General features: G+C 44.0%; 2 protein-coding genes across 3 annotated transcripts in view; one reads left to right on the plus strand and one right to left on the minus strand.

Moving 5' to 3' along the window:
* The window catches only part of ABTB3 (ankyrin repeat and BTB domain containing 3), a 293,163-nt gene that overhangs the window by 81,299 nt on the left and 194,585 nt on the right, over positions 1-17,279 (plus strand). The gene's annotated exons all lie outside the window — the stretch shown is intronic.
* Positions 1,291-13,157, minus strand: LOC142071015 (uncharacterized). Its single transcript, XM_075125171.1, has 3 exons — positions 12,399-13,157; positions 11,705-11,810; positions 1,291-1,399 (listed from the first exon to the last, which is right to left on the minus strand). The coding sequence occupies exons 1-3, from the start codon at positions 12,979-12,981 to the stop codon at positions 1,291-1,293; spliced, it is 798 nt and encodes a 265-aa protein (XP_074981272.1). The 5' UTR covers positions 12,982-13,157.

Below are 17,279 nucleotides of genomic sequence, written 5' to 3' on the forward strand. Positions count from 1 at the left end.
ATATTTTCCATAAGCACTAAATGCACTAGGGGTGAAATTCATCTTTGTTCAGAGGACTAGCACAAATCTTATCCTCAAAAATAGGGCTTAAGTGGGACTTTAGCATTGTGCATGGGGTGAATTTCACCACAGGAGATTTTTATTCCTAAATACTTAGAAATATGAAAGCAGTAATAACTAGAAGCCAAAGACTAAGAAATATCTGTATTCTATAAAGACAATGGCCTGCCGTATAAACAAATTTCCTGGCAATGTATATATAGGAATCATATATGTAGCTAGAAATACTGTACAATACTTTATTTTAATGTCAGGACTGTCCTTTCTTAGAACAAATGAAACTGTCATTAGTAAAAATGATGGGGAGAAGCTTTCCAAAATGTCTCCTATGTCGTGCTTTCACCAATAAAACCTTTAGTGAATGCTAAAAATATGTGAGCAACTTTATAGAAGACAAGTATCTATGTAATAAAGATTTTCCAGAAAACTGTAGTTTAACTGCAGTGCACGTTAGATGGAGAAGATTCAGAGAGCAGTAATTTGGAAAATGTACACCAATAAAAATACTTGGAACCTTTTGGACTACAATTCCTTTGAACTGTCTTGCTTATTCAGGGCAAATGTTGACATTTTCAGTTTGCAAGTTTAAGGATCATTAAGAAATGGCTTTAATATTCTAGGCACAACTGGAGCTTCCTGATTGTGTTAGTGATGTCACCTCCATGTCTACCATGCCCAGATCAGACCGTTCTCCTTATTTTTATGTCTAAATGTAATTTCGTAATGGCATTTTGACACTACTGGCACAATGCCTTAGAACTCCACCTGAAGCATGCTAGGGTTGTCCAGTAAAAGCACCGCTTGTTGGGTGTTATTACTTAATTGAATGTTTCAGAACTTGGTCCATATTCATCCCACGTAGATATAAGGACATTGGTTTGGGGAAGGAAAAACACTTTTTTAGGTTTTTTTAACATGACTTTTTGGGTAAGACTAATGCTTGGACTTATGTTGGTATAACTATGTTGCTCAGGGGAAAATTTTCCACCCCACTCAGCAACATAGTTATATTGACCTAACCCCCCATGTAAACAGTGCTATGTTGACCGGAGGGCTTCTCCTGTCAACATAGCTACCGCCTCTCGGGAAGGTGGAGTACCTAAGCCAAAGGGAGAAGCTCTCCCGTCCCTGTAGATAGTGTCTTCACTAAATTCTACAGCTGTGTCACTGCAGCACTGTAAATATAGACAAGCCTTGCGTGTAGTATCAGGGAACAAGGGGGTCTGTGTCTCACTTTGGTATGAGGATGGCCTCTAATACTGGTGTTTCCATCTCATAACTGCTATGATCCCATGTTGTACGGTAGTAATACACTCCTGACTGATGCAACAGTAGTGTTCTGTATAATACACAACTTTTATAAAATCACATTTGACAGAATAATCTTCAGTATGCTTACATGTGTTTTTTGCTTTCCCAGCAAAGTAAAATAAACATTCTCCAGAAGCTGATCTGCCATTTTGGAAATCTATTTGGGAGTCTTACCTTTTCTTTTGAGGCTATTTGACTGAAAGAACTGCAAGGTCAACTAAGGTCATCGCTTTGTCTCATCATTAGACGTTTTATTTATTAGTGTTACTATGTTAGGCCTTGTATATACAAAGGAAATTTGCACTAGTGCAGCTACTATCAATGTAATTACCCTGGTGTAAACCCTTAACATAGATGCCCTGAACTGGCACAAAGTTGGTCTCACACCAGCATAACAGTTCAAACCAGTAACATACCAAAATAAGCGGCATTACATTGACGTCAGGGGTGCTGGAACAATTTTTATAGTGGGGTGCTGAGAACCATTGAACCAAACTGTAAACCCTGGATATAACGGAAACTACTACAAGCCAGGGGGTGTGGCAGCAACCCTAGCACCCCTAGTTCCAGCACCTATGGATGTAATTACACTGGTATACATTTCCTGAATCTAAATGGGGTTTTAATAGCTTTTGGATTATACTCGGGGGCTTTATTAGGAAGCGGGAAAGTATCAGTATTGAATCTATTTTACCTGTTGACTTTGGACCTGGTCTGATGGGTTTTACTTGCTGTATCCCAGATGAATCCGTGGGATGCTGGAAAAATTCTTCAGTAATAAGTATCAAAGCTTGTCTCAATGTGGATAATTCAGTCTAGAAAACATAGTGGAAAATCAGGACACCCCCCGTCCCCATTAGAATAAGAATATGTTAAACAAGTGTGGCATCGCTTTACAAGTTATATGACTAAAATCAGAGTCTGAACACACAGGTAGAGGGCTAGGGTTGAAAGTTATTTTCAAGGCCCTGCTTCAGAACCCCATCCCTATCCGGCAGAGCACTTAAAGACATGCTAAACTTTAGGCACATATGTCCCATTGTGACAAGCTGTAAAGGTGTTTCATCGTGTAAGGAGTTACCAAGCTCATATCTATCACCTGGGCGATCTGGGTAGGGTAGATCTGGGTAGCTTTCCCTTATAAAAGGGAAGGGAAAGCTAGTGCAACAGAAGGTACCATAGGGGAAGGGTGTATCTTATCTCCTCCCAGCTGGCTGATGCTGGAAGAGCCTCTGGTTGTTTTGATGCAGTAGTTGGGGTTGATTTTGTTCTGGATTTGACTTTTGGTTTTGGAAATAAAGCAAGCTCCGAGGAAAGAGATGTGACGTGACCGATAGATGGGACTTCTGTTTTTCCTTTCCAAGCACACCGTCTTGCAGCCATTGACTTCAATAGGGCCTATGCACGTGCTTGGACTTAGCATGTGTGTAAGTGCATCACTGAAATAGGGATGGACTTAAGCACATATTTAAATGCTTTACTGCATTGTGGCATAATTTTTTTTTCTGGAGATAATTTTCTTCAGTGAAAGGTTATGCCATTTAATTCAAGGATGCTGGATTTTATTTTCTATTTTTAACAAAGTCAGTGGATTTGTCAGTGTGAAAATAAACATATGATAACCTGGAATGTGAGTCTGACCCAACACTAGAATAATAGAATCCCATTCTGGACTTTCTTTGGGACAGATCAAAGTGCTGTGTACAGTGCCTTTACAGTGAGTGACAGGCTGTGCACATACACTGAAATATCAGTACCTTACAATTGCACAGGCAGACACTGGGGGGTGTTACACTTCCAACACGGGTTTATAAATTTAAAAAATATTGATTTTTTTTTAAATTGACTGTGATCTTGATAGACTGGAGAAATGTCTCAAAACTGAGACAGTGAAAATTAGTAAAGACAAATGTGTGATTCATGCAGGAAAGAATAATCATGTGCAAAAATATAGAATAAGGAAAAATTAGGTAGAAAGTGAGTAGCACAGGGAAGGATCTGAGGCTTAGAATGAATAAAATGAATGATTCAATGATGGGATCCTCAAAAAAGGCAAATGCTATATTGGGATCTGATCCTTCAAACTCTAACTCCTGTGAGTAGTCCATTTGCAGTTACAGGTTACGATTTTTTAAAAAGCAGCTATTGATTTTGGGTGCCTCACCTGAAAGGGAGCTAATTTTCAGAGGGCTGGTGCTTAGAAATTTTTGAAAACCAGGTCCTTGGAAGATGTTTCTGGTTTGTCACCCGAAATCACTAGTCACTTCGACTATCTTGGCTCTAGTAATAGGAATATCACATGTAAAACATGTAACTTTTTATGCATTCCGAGTGTTACTCTTTGAAGGACTGTGTTCACTGCTGGGTACCAGTGTTTATAGAGATGGGCATATCAGAGAGTGGGTAGAAATGTTCAACACGAGTGATAAAAGGTTTGGAAAAATAAGACTTATGGGAAAAGGTTAAGAAGTAGCCATATTTAGAGAAAGGGGAGACTTAAAGGGACATAAAGACATAATTGATCTCTGCCCTCTATCGTTTCTCTTTATTTGCAGTCAGTTAGGACATTAATAGTGATGGTATTAAACTGCAGCAGGGCTAATCTAGGTGCTATTAAGGAAAGAAAAAAGTCTAAGATCATTTCAGGAAATGAACAAGCTGCCAAAGGAGGTCTTGGCATGACCTTTATTGAATTGATTGTAAGTTCTTTGGGGGAAAAAACTGTCTTTGTCTTTCTGTACAGTGCCTAGCACAACAAGGCACTGATCATGACTGATCTGTGCACTCCCATAATACAAGAATAAATAATAATAATATGCAAGACTACACAAGATGCCTTTCTCTTCAGAATGGTTTAGAATAGTAATGACATTGATTCTATGGTGATCCTGGGGAAGGGCCTGCATGACCCACCCAAAATCATTTCCAGCCCAAGGCCCTGATTCAGGAAAACATTCTAAGCACATGCTTAGCTTTAAATCTGTGCTTCAGTCCCATTGACTTCAAAGGGGATTAAGCATGTGTTTTCCTGAATCAGTGTCCACGTGACTATTTTTTTAAAGAGCATAATTGTGCAGGTTTTCAAGGTTTTTTTTTTTAAATGATAATAATTTAAAATAATAAAGTGAATCCAAAGCATTGGAGGATCCCCTAGGACTCTAAGGCTCTAGTGTCATCAAAAGCCAGAACTTTAGGTTTCAGTTTCAGTCCCAGAATCTGTGCCTGTGAAGAACCCATAGTGGGATCTGGATCAATACTCAGCTGAGGAAAACTGGCTGTTTTTATAAATAGCTCCTAAATCCACCTGTAGACTCTAGGTGTTCCTTTGTCTGGCAGTGAGGAAAATACCAGCGCTGGAAAGATAGTCTCTGTATTAATATTTTTGAATAGCCTCCATATTTTCTTTTCTGAGCGCAGTTCATGTATATTCTGCAGCAGCTGGGAGAGCCAAAAGGTCCTCAGCACCTCCTGACTTTGAAGCATATGTGGGAAATGTGGTGAGTGCAAGAAACAGTTTTAAAAACCAGACTTGTAGTCTGCTTATAGAACTAGTATTTCTCCCTCAGAAACAGTCCTCCCCATAGGGCTCTATTCTCCTCAGTGGAGAAACACAGGCACTTATGCTGCCAGGCTTGGGCTGTCCCTGCGTCTGGGACTCTGGGGGGACATTGACTTCCGGGGAGCTGCAAACACTCAGCACTCTCAAGGACAGGCTATCTGTAAGGACAGGACAGCCAATGCTTTTTATTTAACTTTTTATTTTGTCATTATTAACATGCATGAACTGGGAAAAAAAGTAATCATTCAAGTTGTACAGATACTCATCCTAATTAACATTGACCGAATGCATTCACATTTCCACACAAGTATTATAAATCTTACTCACAGCGATTTCCACATATCTCAACTTCTAATTCCACTTTATTTACCCTATAAAGCAGTCGTTCTCAAACTTTTGTACTGGTGACCCCTTTCACATAGCAAGCCTCTGAGTGTGACCCCTCCTTATAAATTAAAAACACTTTTTATTTATTAACACCATTATAAATGCTGGAGGCAAAGCGGGGTTTAGGGTGGAGGCTGACAGCTTGCGACCCCTCCATGTAATAACCTCGCAACCCCCTGAGGGGTCCCGACCCCCAGTTTGAGAACCCCTGCTGTAAAGAATCCAGAGGCACAGCACAAATTCTAGTTTAGAAGGTTGACTCTATAGTCCCTGGCACACATTGTCCAAATGTAGTTACTTCAACCTCCTCCTTTGAGATCTTCCAAGCTTCTATTGCTTTTCCTCTATAAATCATGTAAGTCATACCTAACTGCTACGACTCTTCGTATAGAAATCATTTGCACTTGTCCACTTCTGCTTATTGCACTGCTGATTTTTACTTCCCATGTCTGTTGCTGCTTCTGCAGATTTAAGGCTTGGGCATGCATGAGGTCATCGCTGTGCCAAACACATCAAATGATGCCAGAATCCATGCAGGAATATTTGATACCCTCATAAAGAGTTGAGGCGGTTAGCAGTAAGGCTCTGATTCAGCAAATATGTAAATAATCCCCTCCTAATTCAGAAAAGCACTTAAGTACATACTTAAGTCCCATTTATTTCAGTGCAGCTTGAAAATAAGCAAACGCTAGAGTGGCTTGATTTATCATAAGAATTGCCATGCTAGATCAGACCAATGATCCATTTAGCTCAGTGCCCTGTCTTCCGACAGTGGCCAGTGCCAGATGCTTCAGAGGAAATGAACAGAACAGGGCAATTAGCAAGTGCTCCATAGCTTATTGTCCAGTCCCAGCTTCTGGCAGTCAAAGGTTTAGGGACACCAGAGCGTGCGGTTGTGTCCCTGATATGGTTTTATGTGGTGGGGCTGGTGGTGATGAAAAGTATCTAAGTGGATTCTGACTCGTGAATACCGTACTTCCACTGTTAGAGGTGTAATGTTCCAGCCTGCTCTAGATCCTGATACGGTCTCAGCTTTGCTAAATCATTTGTTACATTCAGGAGAGGTTTTTGATCGGTGTCTGCTGCTATTCCACGGTCCTTGTCTCTGGCTGTAGTTCAGCAGTGCATGTTTTTTGAATCTGTAGTCTTTCAACAGCTGAGCAATAGTTTACATTTCTTCCACAGTAAATTTAGTTTGCAATGTACTGGCCTAGTTACATAAGTGATCTGAATCCCTCTGCATCTCTTTTGTGGTTGCTTTGTATTTACTACTCCCTTCAGTTTTGTGTCATCAGCAATTTAACAATTTTACAGCTGGTTTCTCCATGTAATTTACAGACATTACAGTGAGAAATAGACACTAAAAATTTGGCGCACAGATTCCGCTACCCCAAAATGAGCTGCTTTTATGGAGAAAAATGTAGATGGCAGGGAAACAGTGGCAAATATTCTTATCCCATTCAGGCAGTCTGAGGACTGATGAAAATTAGACAATCTGGGTACATAGTTTTTAGGCTATGCAATTGGGAAATCTGAAATCTGTGTTTCTAGCTGGATTCCCAGCTGATATATAAGCTGGTGTAGCCATATTAACAGCAGACAGTGCTGTCAGAATCACCTAGAAGGATATCTGCAGTGAGACATCAGCTTAATTTCTTCCCCTGGGAGACTTGGGTATTTCTTCAGTTGGCCTTGTTAAAGTAGAGGCCTGTTTGGGGCAAGGAAGCTAAGCCTGTCTGCCCTCCAGAGAAATAAAATCTGAGGAAAGATCCTGAGCAGAGACTGTTTTCAGAGTAACAGCCGTGTTAATCTGTATTCGCAAAAAGAAAAGGAGTACTTGTGGCACCTTAGAGACTAACCAATTTATTTGAGCATAAGCTTTCGTGAGCTCTCTAAGGTGCCACAAGGACTCCTTTTCTTTTAGCAGACTGTGTTAGCCCAGAGATCTGAAGTGCGAAAAAAAGAAATGGATGGAAGTCTGTACAGAACACCTGAACTCACCATGTATTTCAGGGCTTGTCTACACTTGAAATGCTACAGCAACGTGGCTGCAGCACATCAGTGTAGACACTATTTATGCTGACTGGAGGGGTTCTCCCGTGGCATAGGAAATCCATCTCCCCAAGAGGCAGTAGCTAGGTCGATGGAAGAATTCACACCCCTGAGATTTTCCACACCCCTGAGCAGTGTAGTTAAGCCAATTTAATTTTCTAGTGTAGACCAAGCCTCAGACATTCCTCCAGCAGTGACACTGACAGGGAGCCACAGATCAGTAAAGAACAATGTCTGCTCTTTTATATGGTGGCCTACTTGCTAACTCATAGCAACTATATGGTTCAGAACTAGCTCACTGAACAATGGGCATTTAGGTCTACCTGTAGCCTCTAACAAGAGCTTTGTCCAGGGTTTAGAGAAGAGAACTGAGAGTCAGGAGGCCTAGGATCTATAACCATTTTGCCACTGAAACACTGTGTGACTTTGGGCAAGTTACCTAACTTCTCTGAGCCTCAGTTTTCTGTAAAATGGGGATGGTAATGCTCAATAATACAGGGATGTTGTAAGTTCTTTTGAGATGTGAGATCCTCATCTGAAAGGTGCTATAGATATGTAAAGTATTAATTATAACACTCTTATTCCCCACAGAGAAAGAATCCACTCCTCGCCTGTTCATAACACACAAATGATCAAAGATGACTGCAAAGGAAATCGGGGAGGAGGGAGTTTTGTGCTATTTTCTGCTCCATTGTGATATTCAAAAAGAGTCTCATTTATTTATTGAGTTGCTGCTTATTTTTTACCTCAGAAATATCAGGCTTCCCTGTTTTTTGCTGGAGGAGTCTTTGGAGGCCTGAAGAACCAAAGTGGGATAGGACATGACAGAAGTTAGGACCGAATGCCTAGGCAGCAGTTCTGCAGAAAAGGACTAAGGGGTTACAGTGGACGACAAGCTGGATATGAGTCAACAGTGTGCCCTTGTTGCCAAGAAGGCTAACGGCATTTTGGGCTGTATAAGTAAGGGTATGTCTACTCTACGGAATAAGGTCGAATTTATAGAAGTCGGTTTTTTAGAAATCTGTTTTATATATTCGAGTGTGTGTGTCCCCACAGAAAATGCTCTAAGTGCATTAAGTGCATTAACTCGGCGGAGTGCTTCCACAGTACCGAGGCTAGAGTCGACTTCCGGAGCGTTGCACTGTGGATAGCTATCCCACAGTTCCCACAGTCTCTGCTGCCCATTGGAATTCTAGGTTGAGATCCCAATGCCTGATGGGGCTAAAACATTGTCGTGGGTGGTTCTGGGTACATATCGTCAGCCCCCCGTTCCCTCCCTCCCTCCGTGAAAGCAAGAGCAGACAATCGTTTCGCGCCTTTTTTCCTGAGTTACCTGTGCAGACGCCATACCACGGCAAGCATGGAGCCCGCTCAGGTAACCGTCACCCTATGTCTCCTGGGTGCTGGCAGACGTGGTACGGCATTGCTACACAGTAGCAGCAACCCCTTGCCTTGTGGCAGCAGACGGTACAGTACGACTGGTAGCCGTCATCGTCATGTCCGAGGTGCTCCTGGCAACGTCGGCTGGGAGCGCCTGGACAGACATGGGCGCAAGGACTAAATTTGGAGTGACTTGACCAGGTCATTCTCTTTAGTCCTGCAGTCAGTCCTATTGAACCGTCTTATGGTGAGCAGGCAGGCGATACGGACTGCTAGCAGTCGTACTGTACCATCTTCTGCCGGGCAGGCAAGAGATGAGGATTGCTAGCAGTCCTATTGTACCATCTTCTGCCAGGCAGGCAAGAGATGAGGATGGCTAGCAGTCGTACTGTACCATCTTCTGCCGAGCAGCCATGAGATGTGGATGGCATGAAGTCCTTCTGCACCGTCTGCTGCCAGCCAAAGATGTAAAAGATAGATGGAGTGGATCAAAACAAGAAATAGACCAGATTTGTTTTGTACTCATTTGCCTCCTCCCCTGTCTAGGGGACTCATTCCTCTAGGTCACATTGCAGTCACTCACAGAGAAGGTGCAGCGAGGTAAATCTAGCCATGTATCAATCAGAGGCCAGGCTAACCTCCTTGTTCCAATAAGAACAATAACTTAGGTGCACCATTTCTTATTGGAACCCTCCGTGAAGTCCTGCCTGAAATACTCCTTGATGTAAAGACACCCCCTTTGTTGATTTTAGCTCCCTGAAGCCAACCCTGTAAGCTGTGTCCTCAGTCGCCCCTCCCTCCGTCAGAGCAACGGCAGACAATCATTCTGCGCCTTTTTTCTGTGCGGACGCCATACGAAGGCAAGCATGGAGGCCGCTCAGCTCACTTTGGCAATTAGGAGCACATTAAACACCACACGCATTATCCAGCAGTATATGCAGCACCAGAACCTGGCAAAGCGATACCGGGCGAGGAGGCGACGTCAGCGCGGTCGCGTGAGTGATCAGGACATGGACACAGATTTCTCTGAAAGCATGGGCCCTGCCAATGCATGCATCATGGTGCTAATGGGGCAGGTTCATGCTGTGGAACGCCGATTCTGGGCTCGGGAAACAAGCACAGACTGGTGGGACCACATAGTGTTGCAGGTCTGGGACGATTCCCAGTGGCTGCGAAACTTTCGCATGCGTAAGGGCACTTTCATGGAACTTTGTGACTTGCTTTCCCCTGCCCTGAGGCGCGTGAATACCAAGATGAGAGCAGCCCTCACAGTTGAGAAGCGAGTGGCGATAGCCCTGTGGAAGCTTGCAACGCCAGACAGCTACCAGTCAGTTGGGAATCAATTTGGAGTGGGCAAATCTACTGTGGGGGCTGCTGTGATCCAAGTAGCCCACGCAATCAAAGATCTGCTGATATCAAGGGTAGTGACCCTGGGAAATGTGCAGGTCATAGTGGATGGCTTTGCTGCAATGGGATTCCCTAACTGTGGTGGGGCCATAGACGGAACCCATATCCCTATCTTGGCACCGGAGCACCAAGCCGCCGAGTACATAAACCGCAAGGGGTACTTTTCGATAGTGCTGCAAGCTCTGGTGGATCACAAGGGACGTTTCACCAACATCAACGTGGGATGGCCGGGAAAGGTACATGACGCTCGCATCTTCAGGAACTCTGGTCTGTTTCAAAAGCTGCAGGAAGGGACTTTATTCCCAGGCCAGAAAATAACTGTTGGGGACGTTGAAATGCCTATATGTATCCTTGGGGACCCAGCCTACCCCTTAATGCCATGGCTCATGAAGCCATACACAGGCAGCCTGGACAGTAGTCAGGAGCTGTTCAACTACAGGCTGAGCAAGTGCAGAATGGTGGTAGAATGTGCATTTGGACGTTTAAAGGCGCGCTGGCGCAGTTTACTGACTCGCTTAGACCTCAGCCAAACCAATATTCCCACTGTTATTACTGCTTGCTGTGTGCTCCACAATATCTGTGAGAGTAAGGGGGAGACGTTTATGGCGGGGTGGGAGGTTGAGGCAAATCGCCTGGCTGCTGGTTACGCGCAGCCAGACACCAGGGCGGTTAGAAGAGCACAGGAGGGCACGGTGTGCATCAGAGAAGCTTTGAAAATCAGTTTCATGACTGGCCAGGCTATGGTGTGAAAGTTCTCTTTGTTTCTCCTTGATGAAACCCCCCGCCCCTTGGTTCACTCTACTTCCCTGTAAGCTAACCACCCTCTCCTCCTCCCTTCAATCACTGCTTGCAGAGGCAATAAAGTCATTGTTGCTTCACATTCATGCATTCTTTATTCATTCATCACACAAATAGGGGGATGACTACCAAGGTAGCCCAGGTGGGGTGGTGGAGGAGAGAAGGAAAATGCCGCACAGCACTTTAAAAGTTTACAACTTTAAAATTTATTGAATGCCAGCCTTCTTTTTTTTGGGCAATCCTCTGTGGTGGAGTGACTGGTTAGCCGGAGGCCCCCCCCACCGCGTTCTTGGGCGTCTGGGTGTGGAGGCTATGGAACTTGGGGAGGAGGGCGGTTGGTTACATAGGGGCTGTAGTGGCAGTCTGTGCTCCAGCTGCCTTTGCTGCAGCTCAACCATACACTGGAGCATACTGGTTTGGTCCTCCAGCAGCCTCAGCATTGAATCCTGCCTCCTCTCATCACGCTGCCGCCACATTTGAGCTTCAGCCCTCTCTTCAGCCCGCTACTTACTCTCTTCAGCCCGCCACTTACTCTCTTCAGCCCGCCACCTCTCCTCCCGGTCATTTTGTGCTTTCATAGAATCATAGAATCATAGAATATAAGGGTTGGAAGGGACCCCAGAAGGTCATCTAGTCCAACACCCTGCTCGAAGCAGGACCAATTCCCAGTTAAATCATCAGAGTGCTTTCCTGCACTCTGACATTATTTGCCTCCACGCATTCGTCTGTGCTCTGTCAGTGTGGGAGGACAGCGTGAGCTCGGAGAACATGTCATCGCGAGTGCGTTTTTTTTTCTTTCTAAGCTTCAGTAGCCTCTGGGAAGGAGAAGATCCTGTGATCATTGAAACACATGCAGCTGGTGGAGAAAAAAAAAGGGACAGCGGTATTTAAAAAGACACATTTTATAAAACAGTGGCTACACTCTTTCAGGGTAAACCTTGCTGTTAACATTACATACATAGCACATGTGCTTTCGTTACAAGGTCGCATTTTGCCTCCCCCCACCGCGTGGCTACCCCCTCAACCTTCCCCCGTCCCTGTGGCTAACAGCGGGGAACATTTCTGTTTAGCCACAGGCAAACAGCCCAGCAGGAATGGGCTCCTCTGAGTGTCCCCTGAAGAAAAGCACTCTATTTCAACCAGGTGACCATGAATTATATCTCACTCTCCTGAGGATAACACAGAGAGATAAAGAACGGATGTTGTTTGAATGCCAGCAAACATACACTGCAATGCTTTGTTCTACAATGATTCCCGAGTACGTGCTACTGGCCTGGAGTGGTAAAGTATCCTACCATGGTGAATGGAATAAGGCTGCCCTCCCCAGAAACCTTTTGCAAAGGCTTTGGGAGTACATCTAGGAGAACCGCGAATGCCAGGGCAAAGTAATCCTTTCACATGCTTGCTTTTAAACCATGTATAGTATTTTAAAAGGTACACTCACCAGAGGTCCCTTCTCCGCCTGCTGGGTCCAGGAGGCAGCCTTGGGTGGGTTCGGGGGGTACTGGCTCCAGGTCCAGGGTGAGAAACAGTTCCTGGCTGTCGGGAAAACCGGTTTCTCCGCTTGCTTGCTGTGAGCTATCTACAACCTCCTCATCATCATCATATTCTTCGTCCCCAAAACCTGCTTCCTTATTGCCTCCATCTCCATTGAAGGAGTCAAACAACACGGCTGGGGTAGTGGTGGCTGAACCCCCTAAAATGGCATGCAGCTCATCATAGAAGCGGCATGTTTGGGGCTCTGACCCGGAGCGGCCGTTCGCCTCTCTAGTTTTTTGGTAGGCTTGCCTCAGCTCCTTCAGTTTCACGCGGCACTGCTTTGGGTCCCTGTTATGGCCTCTGTCCTTCATGCCCTGGGAGATTTTGACAAAGGTTTTGGCATTTCGAAAACTGGAACGGAGTTCTGATAGCACGGATTCCTCTCCCCAAACAGCGATCAGATCCCGTACCTCCCGTTCAGTCCATGCTGGAGCTCTTTTGCGATTCTGGGACTCCATCATGGTCACCTGTGCTGATGAGCTCTGCATGGTCACCTGCAGCTTGCCACGCTGGCCAAACAGGAAATGAGATTCAAAAGTTCGCGGTTCTTTTCCTGTCTGCCTGGCCAGTGCATCTGAGTTGAGAGTGCTGTCCAGAGCGGTCACAATGGAGCACTCTGGGATAGCTCCCGGAGGCCAATACCATCGAATTGTGTCCACAGTACCCCAAATTCGAGCCGGCAAGGCCGATTTAAGCGCTAATCCCCTTGTCGGGGGTGGAGTTAGGAAATTGATTTTAAGAGCCCTTTAAGTCGAAATAAAGGGCTTCATCGTGTGGACGGGTGCAGGTTTACATCGAGTTAATGCTGCTAAATTCGACCTAAAGTCCTAGTGTAGACCAGGGCTAAGAGCATTGCCAGCAGATTGAGGGACGTGATCATTCCCCTCTGTTCAGTATTGGTGAGGCCTCATCTGGAGTACTGTGTCCAGTTTTGGGCCCCACATTACAAGAAGGATGTGAAAAAATTGGAAAGAATCCAGCAGAGGGCAACAAAAATGATTAGGGGGCTGGAGCACATGATTTATGAGGAGAGGCTGAGGGAACTAGGATTATTTAGTCTGAAGAAGAGAAGAATGAAAGGGGATTTGGTAGCTGCTTTTAACTACCTGAAAGGGGTTCCAAAGAGGATGGGATCTAGACTGTTCTCAGTGGTACCAGATGAAAGAACAAGGAGTAATGGTCTCAAGTTGCAGTGGGGGAGGTTTAGGTTGGATGTTAGGAAAAACTTTTTCACTAGGATGGTGGTGAAGCACCGGAATGGGTTACCTAGGGAGGTAGTGGAATCTCCTTCCTTATTGGTTTTTAAGGTCAGGCTTGACAAAGCCCTAGCTGGGAAGATTTAGTTGGGGGATTGGTCCTGCTTTGAGTAGGGGGTTGGACTAGATGACCTCCTGAGGTCCCTTCCAACCTTGATATTCTTTGATTCTATGAAGGCGGAGAGCTGAAGTGAGGTTCACCCAGTCCTCAATGGAGTGGTGAAGGGAATGTTCACTCTTGCACAGTGGAAGGCTGATATTTTGTGGATATTTCTAAGGTTTTTTTTTTTAAAAAAAGTAAAACATCTTTTGAAAAAGAATTGACTTTTTTTTATAAAGGTAAAAAGAAGAGTAAAGAAAGGAAAGAAAGAAAATTAAATATGATTTCTACGTTGTTATAAGACAGTGGTCCCAAACTTTTTACCTCGCTCCCCTCTTCCTCCCCGCAAGCCGAGCTGGGGCCGGGAGCAGGGATATGGCTCCGGGAGGGGGTGACATGGACAGGAATAAGGGGGCTGAGGCTGGAGCCACAGCCGGGGCTGGGAGCAGAGCGGGGTGGTGCTCCCTCCCCGCCCCCATGGGGGTTGGCCTGGGCCCCAGCCATGCCCCCGAATGGTCCTCCATGCCCCCCAGATTAGGGACCTCTGCTTGTGTAAGACACAAATATTGACGTTACCGTTTTGACAGTTATAAAAGTACTGTCACCTTGACAAGCTTATAAATTAATGTTAAAAAACCCATATTAACAATGTACAGTTTCTTAAAACAAATCAATGCCATTTCATACATCACAGGAGAGCCATTAAAGGGGCAATAAAAGGCACAAACACTCCTTTTTTTTCTTTGCTTTATAGCTTGCTTAACAGATTTACCCTGTTGACTGTAAACACTATTCCAGAATACAACCGTACACAAACTGTGCATGTGAGTATCGCACATACATCTTGCATCAGGGCTAGAATGCTTCGTTATCACAGTGATATGGTAGGTGTCTGTGACAAGGTTGTCTGTCTCTTTAGAGACATTTTGGTTCTGCTCTGGTCCTATGACTCCCAGAGATCCAGTTCTTTTTCCTGTTGTAGGTTTCTTGTCTTATGCAGTATGAGTGTGTGAGTGAATAGGATAGCAATAAAGTGTGAAAGGTAGGACACTCTTCTTTTGTTTTCTTTCTTTGTGTTAATTGCTGCCAGGATTTGACTTGCTTTATATCCTTACCAGGAAAATAGGGAAAGGACACAATAGGCAAATGTTGATGGTGGCCAGATTGTTAGTCTTCCTTGTTATTCGTAACATGTCTCAGGTAGCACATGACCAGGATTCATCACCGAATTTGGTTCACTGGTTGGATCATTAGCTTCCCCAGCCTGGGCCAGGTACCGATGGGGCGTGTGAAGTGAACTCTGATCCATGCACTAGTACAACAGAAAATGTAAACCTGCAGCCATCTCTACATGGGACAGTTGCACCGATTTAACTAAATGTCTTTTTAAACAGATTTACTAAAAAGGTATAAACCCCAATGTGGGCACTTGTATTTCAGGCTTATTTCAGTTCAGTTTATTGATTAATATTGGTTTAAACGGAGCCAAAGTAAGCCACTCTTAAACTGATATAAGTATGTCCACACAAAGTTTGTTCCAGGTTATTTAAAATGATTTATAAACTGACGCAAATTTCTCATGTAGACAAAGTCTCAGGCACAGGAAGAAGGATTTAAAGAACAATCGAATCTCAGGCTCAGGAAGAAGGATTTAAAGAACAATCAAGAAAAGGAGCTAGCCAGAGAAGCTCCGGTTCAGAGTACAGTAATAATCATCACTTTATTGTGGGCTATGATCCTTGTGCTGGGAATTGCTGCTCCAAATACTTGTTTAAAGAGGGACAAAGGAAAACCAAGCTCAGGAAAATATTTAATGGTGACTTTTAACAATAATTGAATAACTATTGGTGCCTTTAGTGAGTGATACTTCTGGGTCTTTCTGGTGAAGCAGGTTATCCAGTGAACAACTCTGTACTTATTTCTGATTTCTTGTTGGCAGCGAGATGCTCCTTAGATACATTTTGAGAGTTAGGAGAGAAGACCCTCCAGGACCAATCACTTGGTTGAAATTGGCCCGGGATACATTCCTAATGGGAAAGCTTACAGGCACTGTATAAATGGATTTTGGTGATTTTAGCACAGTTTGGTTCCCTCTCTTTTTGTTAAAGAACTTGAACAAAATAATCCTTTAAAAATAATTAAGATGTCATATAATTTTAACTCCTTTTCCTTAGTGTGATATGGGTATAATCTTCCTCTGACACACGTATCTGGTATCTCCTAGGTTATTGTCTTTGCATAAATATGTCATGTTTTTGTTAATGTCTCTTCCATGTTTTCTTTGTTCTACCTGTTTTACTTTATTTCTGAATGGGGTGAATAAAATTCTGTCTAGGTACTAATATAGCCCTCATTGCTATTGTAACAGAGCGCAAGTTAAGGTTAAATTCTGAAACCCTTGCTCACACTGAGTAGTACCTTACCCCATGAGTAGTCCCATTGATCTCACATTGATAGATGCTCTGGTGGCATAAGGTGTAGCAGAATCTGGCCCTGAAAAAGAACCCCCATAGTTTACTAACTAAATCCAGTGAATGTCATTTAAAAGTGCTGGAATGTCCTGTTTAAGGCTAATAGCAAGGTGAACAAATGCCTTTCAGCCATGCACTCTCCATTCCTGCACATCTGCTCCAGCCTGAGTCAACAGAAATTTCCCACAGCAATTCTGTGTGCAGCACTCAGCCCATTAGCTGTCAAGCTTTAATGTGGGACTTATTAGCATATAAAGTCCCCACCTCTTGTAGGTTTTTTAGTATTACATGACTTCAGGGAGGCTGAAAGCAAACAGGGCAGACCTGCTATGGGTCAAAGGAACAAGCCAATCAAGAAGCCAAAGTTTTCCCAGGAGGACATTGACTTGCTTGGTGGCTGGGATATGAAACTGCTAGGGAAAATGTCAGCTTAAATGGATATGTGCAACAAGGCAGCTATTGCAGAGCTACTGGTAGCCAAATCGTTCTATCAAAACAAGTTTCAGAGTAACAGCCGTGTTAGTCTGTATTCGCAAAAAGAAAAGGAGTACTTGTGGCACCTTAGAGACTAACCAATTTATTTGAGCATGAGCTTTCGTGAGCTACAACTCACTTCATCGGATGCATATCGTGGAAACTGCAGCAGACTTTATATACACACTATCAAAACAACTTATTGCTATGCTTCTTGCCACCAGTTTGTTAGCTAAAAAGGTTAATAGTTCTAAAGGAGGCTACTTGGCAAAACACACCATTTGGATAAAGAAATTTACAGGGCAACAACCATACAGGGATCTTGGGCTAATGAAGAGATGGCAGGATTTGCCCAGAAGAAGAAAGGAGCTGAGCAGCACAGAAGAGACCTATGAGAAAACAGATAAAGGATAATCGTAGAGGCCCCCCCTCCCCGCATTGGAATCCATGTATTTCTTTTCTATAGGGCCGATGCACAGCTGAAG

The sequence above is a fragment of the Caretta caretta genome, chromosome 1, assembly GCF_965140235.1.
Source record: "Caretta caretta isolate rCarCar2 chromosome 1, rCarCar1.hap1, whole genome shotgun sequence".
In the NCBI taxonomy this organism is placed as follows: Eukaryota; Metazoa; Chordata; order Testudines; family Cheloniidae; genus Caretta; species Caretta caretta.